We start from the raw sequence: 14,428 nt of genomic DNA, 5'->3' as shown, positions 1-14,428 counted from the left end.
GTCCTATCAGCAAAACTATACATGACATTTGTATATGCTTGAAAGCATTGTGTTAAATATGTTAAAAGAATACATGAAATCATTGCAGCTTAAAAGCTGTTGAGAACCCAGAAAAAACTCAACCATATACATCCAAACCTGGATACATTAAAACATGCTGTTCTTTTTTCATTTGACAGAGGGAGCAGCCTGCAGTATTATGTAAGGTTGAAAAGAAGTGCTGCCATTTCTTGTAAATGGTGGAGGGAGGGGTGAGCAGAGTTAACAAAGCGCCTTGTTTTTCTATAGGGGGCGTCTTTATCCTAAACAGGGTTCAGTGGGTTCAGAGCTTACATTTAGTTTCAGTTTCATCTTGAGCAGTGCAGCTGTTACTGGGTGTGGTTTGGTGAACATATAAGAGCATCTGCAGTTCCTTGCAGACATTCAGAACTCTGCGTCTTCATTTAAACTGCAGAATCTACTCTGTGCTCTTCGACCCAAACATGGCCAGCAAGTCTTACAACCCAAACCTGACCTACAACTCGGGTAAGTCATGTCCATGTTAAAGTGCAATAATTTTAGGGGGATTTAATGGTTGAATAACATGTTTTGGACCTATAATGTACAGCTCCTGTAGAGTTATACTTTTATAGACAGAGTCCTAAGTGAGCACTCTAAAAATCTGCATTGGGGAACACAATCATGGTTTATTTGCCTTCCTCAGGCGTTTTTGTAAATTTTTCGCAACTTTATTTTTGATTTGGTGATCATTTTGGCTGTGTTACAGCTTGAATTTTTGCAGGAACTTTCTTATTTAATTTTTCCAATTTTTGAAATCCAGTGTCTTTTACTCTTACATGTCTTTTATTCTCTTTATATGCATTTTGCACCCTCTAACCACCTTCGTGGCAAAAATGTACACATACAAAACACTGCTATACCTACCAATATTTTGCTCTGCTTTTTTTTCCAGACTTACTTCAAAACTACCAAACATTCAATAATTTTCAGGATTTTAACCCTTTAAATGCCAGTTTAATTATCTGAATTATGAATTATTTTTTACAAAAACACACCAAAAATTTATCATTTTCCATATAATAAGTAGTAGGCTGATGGCACTTTGGTGGTGATTAGAGTCTTGGATATGTCAGAGATTAGCAACAAAATTTATTTGATTGCATTAGTATTTTTTATGTAGTAACATATACTCCCGCTAACTAACTTCGTGGCCAAAAATGCCTCATTGACTTCCATCTAAACCACATTTTTTAATCTCACTGCCATTACAGTATGAAACCATGAATTCTGTAATGTCAGCATGCAGGGCCGCCCCTGACCAAATTGGGGCCCTAAGCAGAATTTCTTCTACTATGGAAGTTGGCCCAAAGGATGACGGGCTCGGGGCAAAAGTGAAGACACAGGCCAATGTCTGAGCCATGGTTTTCGCTGAAATGGGAAGTGCACTGGAAGTGCAAAAGGCTGAATGTGTGCCAATTTGGATTTGTTGTACTAAGCCACGCCTACATTGACCAGTAATGACCACCTTCAAGATATGGCCTCAGGATTGGCCCTACATCAAACCGACCAAATTTGGTAAAAATCGGTGAAGCCATTCAAGAGATATAAATTTCCCAAATTTTTTGTGCCCCTAGTGGCAAAAATTTTCCAAATTCGGCCCATTCCTTCCCAGTGTCATGGTTACCAAGGATCTCAAATTTGGTGTTAATAGCATTTAGTTTGACCGAGATTTCAAACAGTTTACCTTTTTATAGCTAGCTACAGAAATTTGTTGGTCAATAATTTACGCATTTTTTGACCGAGCAAAATTCTTTTCATAAGTTTAGATCAGGTCCAGCTGAAGAGCCTATGTGCCAAGTTTCACGCAGATGGGACAAAATCCCAAGGAGGAGTTTGAAAAAGTAGGTTTTCCAGTTTTTGCGATTTTGCGAAAAAACTTTCTAACCGGAAGTGGGCAAGCTCCATTCAGGGAATCTGGAGATACAAGGTTTTTGAATGTGAATTTGCGAACTTTCTAGGCGCAAGTGGGCGTGGCCATGGCAAAGTGATTCAGCTCCATTCAGGGAATCTGGGGATACAAGGTTTTTGAATGTGCAACATACGGTGTGGGAGTTATAGGCAAAAACGCGTTGGCCTAGGTTACAGCGCCCCCTGCAGGCGGATATATGTAGTTTTTTGTGTCTGAGATATTTGCAGGAGTCTGGACCAACCCTCCAAATTGCACCGCCCTCCCTTGCACGGTTTAGCCTGCAGCACCACTTTTAGCCAGAGAAAAATAAAAATAACTAGAACTGCGAGCAGTTATGAACGGGGGCCAAGCCCCCCCGCGCAACTCAGACCCCACGCACCGCAGAGCCCACGGAAGTTGGCCCCAAAGGATGACGGGCTCGGGGCAAAAGTGAGGACACAGGCCAACGTCTGAGCCGTGGTATTCGCTGTAATGGGAAGTGCACCGGAAGTGCAAAAGGCTGAATGTGTGCCGATTTGGATTTGTTGTAATAAGGCACGCCTACATTGACCAGTCATGACCACCTTCAAGATATGGCCTCAGGATTGGCCCTACATCATACCGACCAAATTTCGTAAAAATCGGTGAAGCCATTCAAGAGACAAAAACTTCCCATCTTTTTAGCGCCCCCTAGTCACCAAAATTCGCCAAATTCAGCTCATCCCTTCCCAGTGTCATGGCAACCAAGGAACTCAGATTTGGTGTTAATAGCATTTAGTTTGACCGAGATATCAAACAGTTTACATTTTTATAGCTAGCTACAGAAATGTGTTCGTGAATAATTTGCGCATTTTTGGACCGAGCAAAATTATTTTGATAACTTTAGATCAGATCCAGCTGAAGAGTGTACGTGCCAAGTTTCACGCAGATCGGACAAAATCCCAAGGAGGAGTTCGAAAAAGTAGGTTTTCCAGTTTTTGCGATTTTGCGAAAAAACTTTCTAACGGGAAGTGATTCAGCTCCATTCAGGGAATCTGGAGATACAAGGTTTTTGAATGTGCGACCTACGGTTTGGGAGTGATAGGCAAAAACGTGTTTACCTAGGTTATAGCGCCCCCTGCAGGCGGATATAGGTTGTTTTTTGTGTCTGAGATATTCGCAGGAGTCTGGACCAACCCTCCAAATTGCACCGGCCTCCCTTGCACGGTTTAGCCTGCAGCACCACTTTTAGCCGGAGAAAAATAAAAGTAAAATTCTTTACAATTACAATAGGGTTCCTAGCACCGCTGGTCCTAGGGCTTGGCCCCCTAACTAATAATAATATTCATTATGATTTGATTTAATGATATTTCAGTATTTTTATACACTTATTTTTAAATGTTGTACTTAGGTTCTATAGTCCTACACTGCTGTTTCTGGCTGCAGTGGTTTAAATTTCTCCATTGTGGGTCAAAAAAAGCATTATCTTAATACATCTTATCTAATCTTACTATCTATATATATATATATACATATATATATATATATATATATATATATATATATATATATATATATATATATATAGATAGATAGATAGATAGATAGATAGATAGATAGATTAGAGCTGACAAAGTTAACGCGTTAATAACTCGTTAACGCAACATCCTCTTAACGCCGTTAACGCGCATTGTTTGATTTACGGTCATCAGTGGCACCTGTAGTCTTGATCCAGAGGGTGGCAGAAGAATAAGAAGCAGGGTTGGCGTTCGGGAAAAACACGGTGGACTGAAAAGCGAAAGTGAAAGTAAATGGAGAAAGGACTTATGAACGTCAAATTCACTTTTAAAACACTGCCAGATGGTTCGGTCCATCGGACAAAAGTTATCTGCATGGACTGTCGACATGAAATGAGTTAACATTGAAGTATATCGAGTCTCAAATATCATTTGCAAGCCAAACACATGGCAGATGCAGAGAGCCCACCGCCAAAAGCAGTGTTTGAATAAACAGTTTCATAAAGCAAGCATATTTGCCCTTTCTTATGTTGTTAAAAGTATTAAGAACATGAAAAAAATACATTACAGTACATTTAGAACAGAAAAAAATGTGCCAAAAAAATTGTGATTAATTTGCGATTAATCGTGAGTTAACTTTGGACAAAATGCGATTAATCGCGATTAAAAAAATTAATCGTTTGACAGCCCTAATATATATACATACATACATGTTTTACCTCCATAAAAATAACCCAAAACTTCTATTGATAGCATAGATTGATAGGCTATAAACCTACCAACCAACATACGACCACCAACTGGTCAATTAACCACTCCTTTTTCAACAGAGGTGAATGTATATGCAGCAAACGAGACTAAATTATCATTTATTGAATAATAAATGATGATCACGTCTGCTGGAAAATGTTATCTCCAGTCCACATCTAGACACAATTATCCTCTCTTCTGTCTCATGATTAGCAGGCTGGGGTGTTTATGCCACAAAGTTTTCCTTTTTATTTCAACAACATTCCCACCTTCAAGTGAAGCACGAGCCTCCTCTTGTTTTGACTTTTTCTTTCTTTTGCTTGCTCCCGATTCATATTGCCGTTTGAGGCCATCTCTCCACCTGCATCCAACTGCCTGTCAGCGCTTCTGACGCTGATTGGTTTAGATGGTGCTGTCAATCACTGCGGCAACGCGTGCGGTGTCAGATTACTCGTCTCTCTTTTTTTCTCTCCTGCATCGGGCTGACTCGGTGCTCTACGCGCGCCTCACGGCAGCGATGCGCATCCTTTGCACATTTGCAAAGAATGCGTCCCCTTGTGCAAAATGGGGCCCCCCATGGATCGCGTGGCCCTACGCACAGCGCGTGTTCTGCATGTAGGGAGGGGCAGCGCTGTCAGCATGTCATTTTGAAGAAAAGTAGTGATATTTGACATTTTCACTGTATTGCACAAGATTCAACCATTGTCCCATTGTAGCCCGATGCATGAAATTCTTGTATTTTTCCAGTTATATTATGGAGCTGTGTGACTACCAGTGCCCACGGTGTGTGTGTGTGTGTGTGTGTGTGTGTGTGTTTGTGTGTGAAATCAACATCTGATTCATCAATGTGAACATTTATTGTGCAAACTGCAACAACTTTGGAAGACAACAAAAAACTAAATAGAACATATGAAATATGAATAAAATGTGAAATATAAACAGACATTTTCAGACATTGAATATATGATGTATGTGTGCGTGTTTGAGAGAAACAGATACATGGAATGTGTGTGTGTGTGTGTGTGTGTGTGTGTGTGTGTGGTCCTGCAGGATGCAACCTGGTGCTCCCTAAAAATGCAGCTGTTTCTTGGTGCAGGTGGTGGAAGACCTCTTTTTCAGGCCTCTGCACCACCAGTACACACCTCTCCTTCTAATGGAGCTGGTCAATGGCGCTGTCAGGATGAGAAGTCTCATGTATGCCTGAATCTCTTGGGCATCCACATTACTCCCTCCTGACACTGAATGCCTCCCGTATAAGTTTGTCATTTGCAAAATGAGCTGGATCATCTCAGGAGTGAAGAAAAGGTCAAAAGATGATGCTACATCATGGGTTCTTGATATTGTATATCTCGTGGCCCCTGGCATCATGTCAGTGGGTGCCTGCATGTAGCGCAGCATCTCAGCATGAGGTGGAGACCAGACTTGCCCGTTCTTTGCTGTCCACTGACTTTTAGGATGGACAGGATCCTCAGTGTCCTCTTCGCTCTCAGAGGACGGGTCAGAGACACTCACAGAGGTGGAAGACTCCAGTGAGCCTTCTGTGTCAGACTCCCCCGTGAAGCTCATGTCTTCCTCTTATGAATCCTGCAGCTCGCTGTCAGATAAAGGCTGCATGACCATTTCTAATGCCTTTTCTCTTCTGAAACGCCTCTTCATTTTTGCTCCTTCTCTGCTTACTAACGAAATGACCCCTCATCCAAGTTGCATGTTTATCTTTGGCTGTGAAAGCAGCCAGGTGCATAAACACACTAAAAATATAAGAATTTCATGCATCGGCCTACAATGGGAAAATGGTTGAATGTGGTGAAATACAGTAAAAATGTCAAATATCACTATTTTTTCTTCTCTTTCTTCTTGGTTTTATACTATAATGGCAGTGAGATTAACATATATGGGTTTTAATGGAAGTCAATGAGGCATTTTTGGCCATGAAGTTGGTTAGAGGGAATATCTGTTACTGCTTAAAAAATACTAATGCAATCAAATACATTTTGTTGGTAATCTTTGATATATCCAAGACTCGAATCACCACTAAAACCCTATCAGCCTATTACTTATTATATGGAAAACATTACCATTTTTGTGTTTTTTTATAGATAATTTATAATTCAAATAATTAAACTGGCATTTAAAGGGTTAACATCCTGAAAATTATTGAATATTTAATGGCAGTTTCTTTGTGTGTTTCATTTTGAGGAGGGAAGAAGGGTTAAAATGTTTTCCAATGGTTTTGCTTCTCCCAAAGCGCCGAACAGATGTTTCTACTTTTTCCATCTTTGTATACATTGCATGAAGGACAATGTCTGTGCAACCTGATGTCTGATTCAGTGTAACACATTGTTCTACACAGGACAGATCATCACAAATAACAAGCAGCTGAGGATAGTGATGGTGGGGAAGACTGGAGCTGGGAAGAGTGCTACTGGAAACACCATCCTGGGACGAAAGGAGTTTGTATCAATGTGCGCTTCTCAGTCTGTGACTGTTGACTGTTTCAAGCATGAATGTGTGATAGATGGGCAACAGATTGCTGTCATCGACACTCCGGGCCTGTGTGACAACAGGTATGATGAGACTAAAACAGTCAAAGAAGTGAGCCAGTGCAATTGTTTGGCTGCTCCTGGACCCCATGTGTTTCTGGTGGTCATTAGTGTGGGCAGATTCACTTTAGAGGAAAAGCAGACGGTGCAAAAGATTCAAGAAATATTTGGCCAGGATGCAGACAGATACAGCATGGTTCTCTTTACTCGTGGTGATGATCTTGATGAAACGACCATCGAGAAATTCATTGAAGGCAACCACGACCTTCAAGACCTTGTGGCCAGATGTAACAACCAGTACCACGTCTTCAACAATAAGCTGAAGGATCGCTCACAGGTCAATGAGCTGCTCCAGAAGATCAGAAATGTAGCGCAGAAGAACGGTGGAAGCCACTACACCAACGAGATGTTCCAAGAGGCCGAGAGGGAAATCCAAGAGGAGAAACAACGCATCCTGAAAGAAAAGAAGAAAAAATACGAAAAGAGAGAGAGGAACTGGGGAGGGAACTTATGAAAGAACATGAAAAAAACATGAAGAAAATGCAAGAGAAACTTGAAGCTGAAAGAGAGAGGGAGAGGAAAGAGAGAGAGGAGGAGAGGAGGAGAATGAAGCAGGAGATGGAGGAGCAGAGGCAGAGGGAGAAGGAGGAGAGAGAAGCAGAGAGAATCAGAGTGAACAATGAGATGGAGAGGCAGAAAAGGAGATGGATGAGGAGAGACGGAGAGAGATGGAGAGGATAGAAGCGGAGAGACAGAGAGAGAGAGAGGAGAGGGAGAGGGAGAGAAAGGAGAGGGAGGAACAGAGACTGAAGGAGATTAAGGAAAAGGAAGAGAGAAAAGAGAGAGATAGGGCAGAGAGGGAGAAGGAGTTTAAAAAACAAATGGATGAAATGAAAAGAGAGCATGAAAAGATGTTGAAGCAGAAAGAAGAAGAGTTGAAGTCCAAGCAAGAACATGAGGCTAGAAAGGAGGCTGAGGAGAAAACTGTATTTGCGTTTATCAAGAGAGGCTTTAACAGAGTGTGTGATGGAGCTTTAAATGTTGGAAAGGCATTTGTAGATGTTGGAATGGGAGTTGGAAAGGGAGTTGTAAGTGTTGGAAAGGGACTTGGAATGGGAGTTGTAAGTGTTGGAAAGGCAGTTGGAAAGGGAGTTGTAGATGTTGTAACGGGAGAAAATGTTCTAAAGGCAGTTGTAGATGTTGGAAAGGGAGTTGGAAAGGGAGTTGGAGATGTTGTAGAGGGGGTTGGAAAGGGAGTGGTAGATGTTGGAGAGGGAGTTGTAAAGGGAGTTGTAGATGTTGGAGAGGGAGTTGTAGGAGTTGCCCAGGGAGTTGTAGATGTTGGAGAGGGAGCTGTAAGGGGAGTTGTAGATGTTGGAGAGGGAATTGTAAAGGGAGTTGTAGATGTTGGAGAGGGAGTTGTAGGTGCTGCAAAGGGAGATGTTTAGATGTTGGAGAGGGAGTTCTCAAATCCCCAGGATGGCTATTGTCTAAATTGTTTTAAGAGTTGGTTAAAGCAAAGGCTGGTGAGTTATTTAAGAAAAATCCCTTAACATCCTGACGGCAATCAGTGACTCAAATGTTCTGACCAAAAAAGCTTGAGAGAGAGACAGCAGAATATTTTGTTTCAGCTGTAATAAATGAAATGTAATAAATTGTTTTGAGCATTTGATCGATCATTCAGTCATTATCATAACTCAAGCTTGAGTTTACATTAAATGATTTTTATATATTAAGTTTTTTATTTTGATAGTCATTTAATTTTTTTAAATCAAAAAATCTGTTGTCATATCCTCACTCTGATCTGCTCAGTTTAACTGAATGCATATAATCACTGTTTGTGAATCTTACATTATTTCTTTATTTTGTTTTTCTGTTGGTCAAAGTTTGTCATTGATTTCAGAGGCTATGTCATTTTTACATAGTGTACTCTATTACTTTTAATTCCTGATGAATAAAGTTTACTGACAATACTTTGTGCATTTATTTGAGAGAGACTTTGAATACAAGACTTTTACTTGTTATGGAGAACTGTATTAATGTTGCTTTAACCTAAGTAAAACATTTTGAGTAGTAGTTGTTGCAGTGTGAAGCTATGTAAAAAAAGATGTCCTTTTTTGCGGGATCTCGCAAAAGCTGGAAACACTTTGCTGGTCGCTTGCAGTCGCTTGGCCATTTGGGAATCAGCAAAAAGTATAACTCATGGAGGAGTATTTGGAGCATTTCCTGCAGTCAAGAGAGGTCCCAAAAGAGGACATTATGCATATGCAAAGAGACAAGGTGGGCATAAAATTCATTCAATAAATTGACGTAAAAATACAGAGCCTGGGATAGTGACTAATATAGGGGGAAATGAAGTTAGCGTTAATGCTAGCTAGCTGAAACTAATGTCAGCGCTCATCGCATCCCTGCTCTAACGTTAAGTTATGCCAGTCCAAAAATCATAACGTTACGTCGTTAGGGTTATAGGTGATGAATTGTACTTTGCTTTATGTCAAGCTATGAGTCTTTTATCTCCATCAAAAGTGGTTACCATGGTAACTTTGGACACCATTGCAAGAAAATACAGTAGAGTACGTTTATTTAAATATTGTTACTTCTATCACGAAACTGTTCTTTTGTGATCAGGTTTACAAATATTCCCTGCCAGTTATTTATCGGTGACTACAAATACTAAAGAGAAAATAGTATACATAGTGTGACACGTTTTATGGTACAGGTGGCTTAAAGGGCTTTGATCTTGCTCGTCCTAGTGATGAACAAGCTTTGCACAAAATAGAATTTAGTGAAGCAACTCTTGCCAGTCATGATACTCAAATGGGAGCAGTGAGCAGAAACCTTAATAACACAATTCGATCTCCATTTGCAGATTATTTCTTTAATTACCTAACGTTGGCCAGGCTTTGACAAGACCAAAACTGCAGGCAATTGGATAAACCAAATGATCACTGACAGCACTGTCTTTTGCTGACATATTAGCATGAATAAATAAATATTCTGCCACTTGCAGGGCTGTTCATTTACTATTAAACTAGAAACTGCACCCAATAAATTAAAAAGAATGTACCCATCTAAATTACTGTAAGACCAGCCAAGGGAGTAGGTTTGATTTTGAGATTGGTGGGGACACAAAAGTGTTCCAAGGCTGCACTCCTGAAAGTTGACGTTTTTTACATTAACAATCATAATTTCACGTCATGCAGATGTTAGAGGTTAAAGCAACTAATGAAAAACAAGGAGGCAGCTTCGAAGAGTTCTCATCTTTACTCTTTAGTGCAGGGCTGTAGGGCTGTAGTGCAACTGTGCATCATATTGTCAATTAACATAGCCTACTCTCCATCAACAACATCGGAAATACATAAATGCAATACAACATTGTAAATAAACAGGGCTCCAGACTAACTTTTTTTTACTAGGAGCACAGTGGCCCCTAACTGAAAAATATTTTACTCAGTACGGTTGACAGATGTTCAGAGAGGCGGAGTGTTTGCCACCCTGATTAGAGGAGAGGCAGAATAATGGGAGCAGTGTCTCAGTGAAGCCGCAGCAGCCAGTAAAGACGTAGATAAGATAGGCAGTATCCACATCATAAAACAAGACCAAACCCTCCTCATAATCCACAAACACCCCCACCTTATCAGTCTGTGACTATGAATAAAGAAATCGTGCAGAAGTGTAGTACTCATTTTCATTCCCCAAACCAAGAGTCCAGTAACCATTCTGAGGATCAATATTGAGTGGCCCCTTCCTATTGATTGACTCATTGGTAACTCCTATAACCCACTGAGTCTTCCCTTTAACCTGAACCTCAAAATAAAATCTTCCTGTAGAAATGACCTGCTTTCCTACGATGCACAGAGCAGTAGAAAACCTCTTTGGGGTATCTTGGAGCTTCTTCCTGACATCATTGTATTTGGGATGACATACTTGTTCACCATCTCCAGACAGAAGGAGTTCTGGATGTGCTGTGTCAGGATCAAGAGTCACATCCATTGCAAAATGCTGGGCAGTTTTGAGATCAGTCTTTGGTAGCAGTTTCTCCAATTCAGTTATGAGTATCTCTGCCAACGACTCAAGAGCTGACCTCACATTTCCCTCATATGATAGAGAATGGACTCTGAGGCTTTACATTTGTTCTATATGTTATAATACAAGATTTCAGCATTGAGCTCTACAATCAGGATACATTCATGATTTTGTACAGCCAAACTTACCAAAAACGTCTTGTTGATCAACATTATAAAGTTTCAGTAACCATGGTAACTCAAGGAGCCAGAGGGGAGGGAGAGATGCTGAATGAAGCCGTTTACACAGATACACTGCAGACAAAGTCCAGACTACAGTTGTTATTTCACACATGTAGCACACAACAGGAGACTCTCCGTGTCAGACGAGTTCTCACGTGTTGACTAAACTCCAAAACTAATTGATAACGTAGCTCCGATTCATTCAATGGTAATTCTAAAAATAGACCTCCAGTCACGTCGCGACTGTGTTTACTTTCAGTTTTAATGAAACAAAACTTAAGGACTCGAATCCTGCTTGAATCCTGAATCTCATGAGTCTTCATGCGTACTTGGGGCGCTACAACTACTGTACTGCCACCTGCTGGGCCGGAGGGGAAACACGGGAGATTTAAGGGAAAATATGTTAACGGGAAGACGGCGGGACAGATGATTAAAACAACGGAATTTCCCGGGGAAAACGGGAGGGTTGACAGGTATGGTATATTTGCAAGTTGACAGGCAGTGCTATCCATCATGACCAATGAGCAAATGGCAGGATATATCACTTCATATGGTGACCGAGTAGCTGTCCTCTCTTTCTGTCAACAAATAAAGTGCAGTACCGATAAAAATACTCTATACAGAGATTAAAAGATATATTAGGAATGTGAAAAATGAAATCAAAGACAAAAGGAGTGCTGTGTGGTACATCAGGTGTGTTCCAAAAGAGAGGTGAAGGGATGGCAAGACAAAAAAATTCTGCAGGAGAAAAGACCTCCAGGAAAATTGAAATTGGATGGCTTCATTTTGGCAGAGATGAATACCATCAAGTGAGGACCAGCAATGGCGGAGGAACAAGACATGCAACTGTGGAAAAAACAACAACTGTTGCTCAGATTTTGGAAATGGGAAAGGACCTATTTTTCCCAGATGGACAGTCAACAAAAGGGCAAGCTGATGAGTTTACATCTGTGATTTTAAAAGAAACAAGATTCCCTTCAATCACACTGTTGGCAGACTGTATGAACAATGCAAACTGAAGCTGCTTAGATTTTACATTTGCTCAAAAGAAGAAGAACCTTCAACAGACCGATCCTCATCTGAAGAGGATGAATGTATTGAAGATTCCTTATCAGAAAATTTATCTGGCAGCATCACTGAGGGAGCAGATTCACAGCTGACTGAAGATGGATCTCGCCTCGATGCAGATGATTCAATTACAGATCTAATAATCTGCTGGATCATACGCATTCATCGGACACTGACAAAAGTGAACAGGTTTGTGGCAGTAGAAAATATATTTGTAATAACTACAGTAATGATGATGACAGGCACCGATGGAAAGAGAATTTGCTCAAAGATTGCACTTCAGGTAATAACTTCATTAGAAGATATTGCACATGTATTCCATAAGTGCGAGAGAGAGGTTCCTTTGTGTGCCAAAGTCACCCAGTGTGTGTCAGAAACTTCTATCTACATATACTACATTTTTTGTTGCAACTTAATACATGTATTTTTAATGTTTTTAAATTTTTGGATTACTATATCAGTACAAAGCTTACTCGGTTGTATTCATTAATGCATTGGCTGAGTGTGGAACACACCTTTTTTCTCACCAGTAAGAAAAATGATCTTAATGACAGAATATCACCTATATATACTGTATGTATATGTTTGCTGCCAATGTATCATACAGACTGAGGGAAGATGAAAGGAAATCTCAATAGAAATAGCTCAAGTTGTTAATAGATTTCAGTGGAGCTTCTCTGAGCCATATGTATTTTTTGCACACACTTTAATATCAAATGTGGAACATGTGTTTCTCCTTGCCATAATTTTAAATTACTGCTGACAACAACATTGAAAACATGTGTCTTATTTGTTGCAGAATCTGCATTTCCAGATGCAACCAAGATCAAAAAAACAAAGAGCAATATCTGAAACTGTGATAGCACAAGGTCCAGGAAATTCACATCCCTTTCATTCAACCCCAACAGACATTTAAAAAACTCTCATTGGCCAAGGGCAGGACACCAACACAAGTGATGATGATGATGATGATGATGATAAAGTTTGGAATCATTTCCAGCCTTCTAATGATTTCTAATCATTGATCTGACCAGTGCAGTTCCTAATGACTTCCTACAAACAGAGCCTGAGCACATCTGTCAGGAAATTTTTGAAGATGTTCCAGAAGTAGAGGCAGATACAATTGGTTGGGATCTGGGAGATGACCTTGGCGGAGCAGACGGTAACGAGACAGCTATGATAATATGTAATGACGACAACAATGAGGATGTCACACAGGTAATATGATAACATCAGTAATGTTTTGGGTAAGGAGGCAGAAATACTAATACAGGTATTAAATACAGAGATGTATTGCTATATTAATAGTAAATTTGATTCTATGAATTCAAAATCTCAATTGGGCATTCATGCTTTGAAAAAAAATGACCATGTTTTATATTTTTATGGCATATGCACTGTTCTCTTCCACCAGTATTATATGGGCACATGAATGAAATAACCTACAGTGCAGTGGAACACTTACTGTACTTAGTTCACCCCATGTTTATTTAGAGATTAATTTTGCTGCAGCAATAATTGATGAACATTTAATTGTTTATGCTACTTTGAAACATTTAAATATCAAAAACTCAATTAAGAGCTGATGTTGGATCTTAGTGTAAGATTTTACTCTCTTCAGCCAGGCATGTTTGATTTCACAACTTCAAAATTCTCACATTTTGTATCAAATTTCTTTATTCCTGAACTTCCATTTCTCAACTCAACTCATCTGTATTTATAAAGCACTTTAAGCAGCCATAGCTGGGACAAAGTGCTGTACATAACTAAGAAATACAACATAAAACATAGAAACATAAAAGACAATATAAAAAACAATAAAACAATAACAATGTTAAAACAATAAACAATAAAACACCAAAATACTAAAAAAGAGCAGACTCTCATGCTGGGTTGAAAGCTGAAGAATTTCTAATGTATAGTTGTCAGATGTCATGCACAACTTGTACTAAAAACAAATACCAATTGTTACATTTAGCAAGCTGCAGAATAGTTGTATTAGTGGAAGTCGACAGAGTCCTTCTGACCTAATTCCTGGGATTGTGCAACCTATTTTGTAACACTGATTTGTGACTTTATTCTCATTCTGTCTCTAAAATTTAAGGGGTTTATCTTCTTCCCATTTCTCAAAATCTAAGTGGAATTTTTACAGACTATCTCTTGAGTGTTCCTAGTTTTAACTAGAAGTTAGTCTGATGTAGAAGACTCATTTAGAAAAACTTATAACTTACAGTCTGCAGTCACATCATAGACTTGTAGGGTCAAATTGTCTGCTGTCAACTAATATGTTGATACTTATTTTATCCTTCAGAGTGCTGGGGTGAATGGAGTACCTATGCAGGATTTACAACTCCCATTGCCTTCAGCTAATGGCCTGCC

The 14,428-nt window shown here is 39.7% G+C and overlaps 1 protein-coding gene across 1 annotated transcript; it reads left to right on the top strand.

The window, feature by feature from the left end:
* The first annotated feature begins 404 nt into the window (after nt 1-404).
* LOC115589376 (GTPase IMAP family member 4-like) lies at nt 405-7,248 on the top strand. Its single transcript, XM_030430218.1, has 2 exons — nt 405-525; nt 6,545-7,248. Exons 1-2 carry the CDS (start codon nt 483-485, stop codon nt 7,246-7,248), a joined length of 747 nt encoding a protein of 248 aa, XP_030286078.1. The 5' UTR covers nt 405-482.
* The last annotated feature ends 7,180 nt before the right edge of the window (nt 7,249-14,428 follow it).

The sequence above is a fragment of the Sparus aurata genome, chromosome 10 (genome assembly GCF_900880675.1).
Source record: "Sparus aurata chromosome 10, fSpaAur1.1, whole genome shotgun sequence".
Lineage (NCBI taxonomy): Eukaryota > Metazoa > Chordata > Actinopteri > Spariformes > Sparidae > Sparus > Sparus aurata.
The sequence above is the reverse complement of the archived record's forward strand: the minus strand, read 5'-3'. Positions and strand labels throughout refer to the sequence as shown.

Excerpts from the sequence above, each read along its gene's own strand:
- LOC115589376 (XM_030430218.1), top strand. The coding sequence starts at position 483 with ATGGCCAGCAAGTCTTACAACCCAAACCTGACCTACAACTCGG. Across the intron at positions 526-6,544 it reads AAACCTGACCTACAACTCGG|GACAGATCATCACAAATAAC; the intron begins GTAAGTCATGTC and ends TGTTCTACACAG.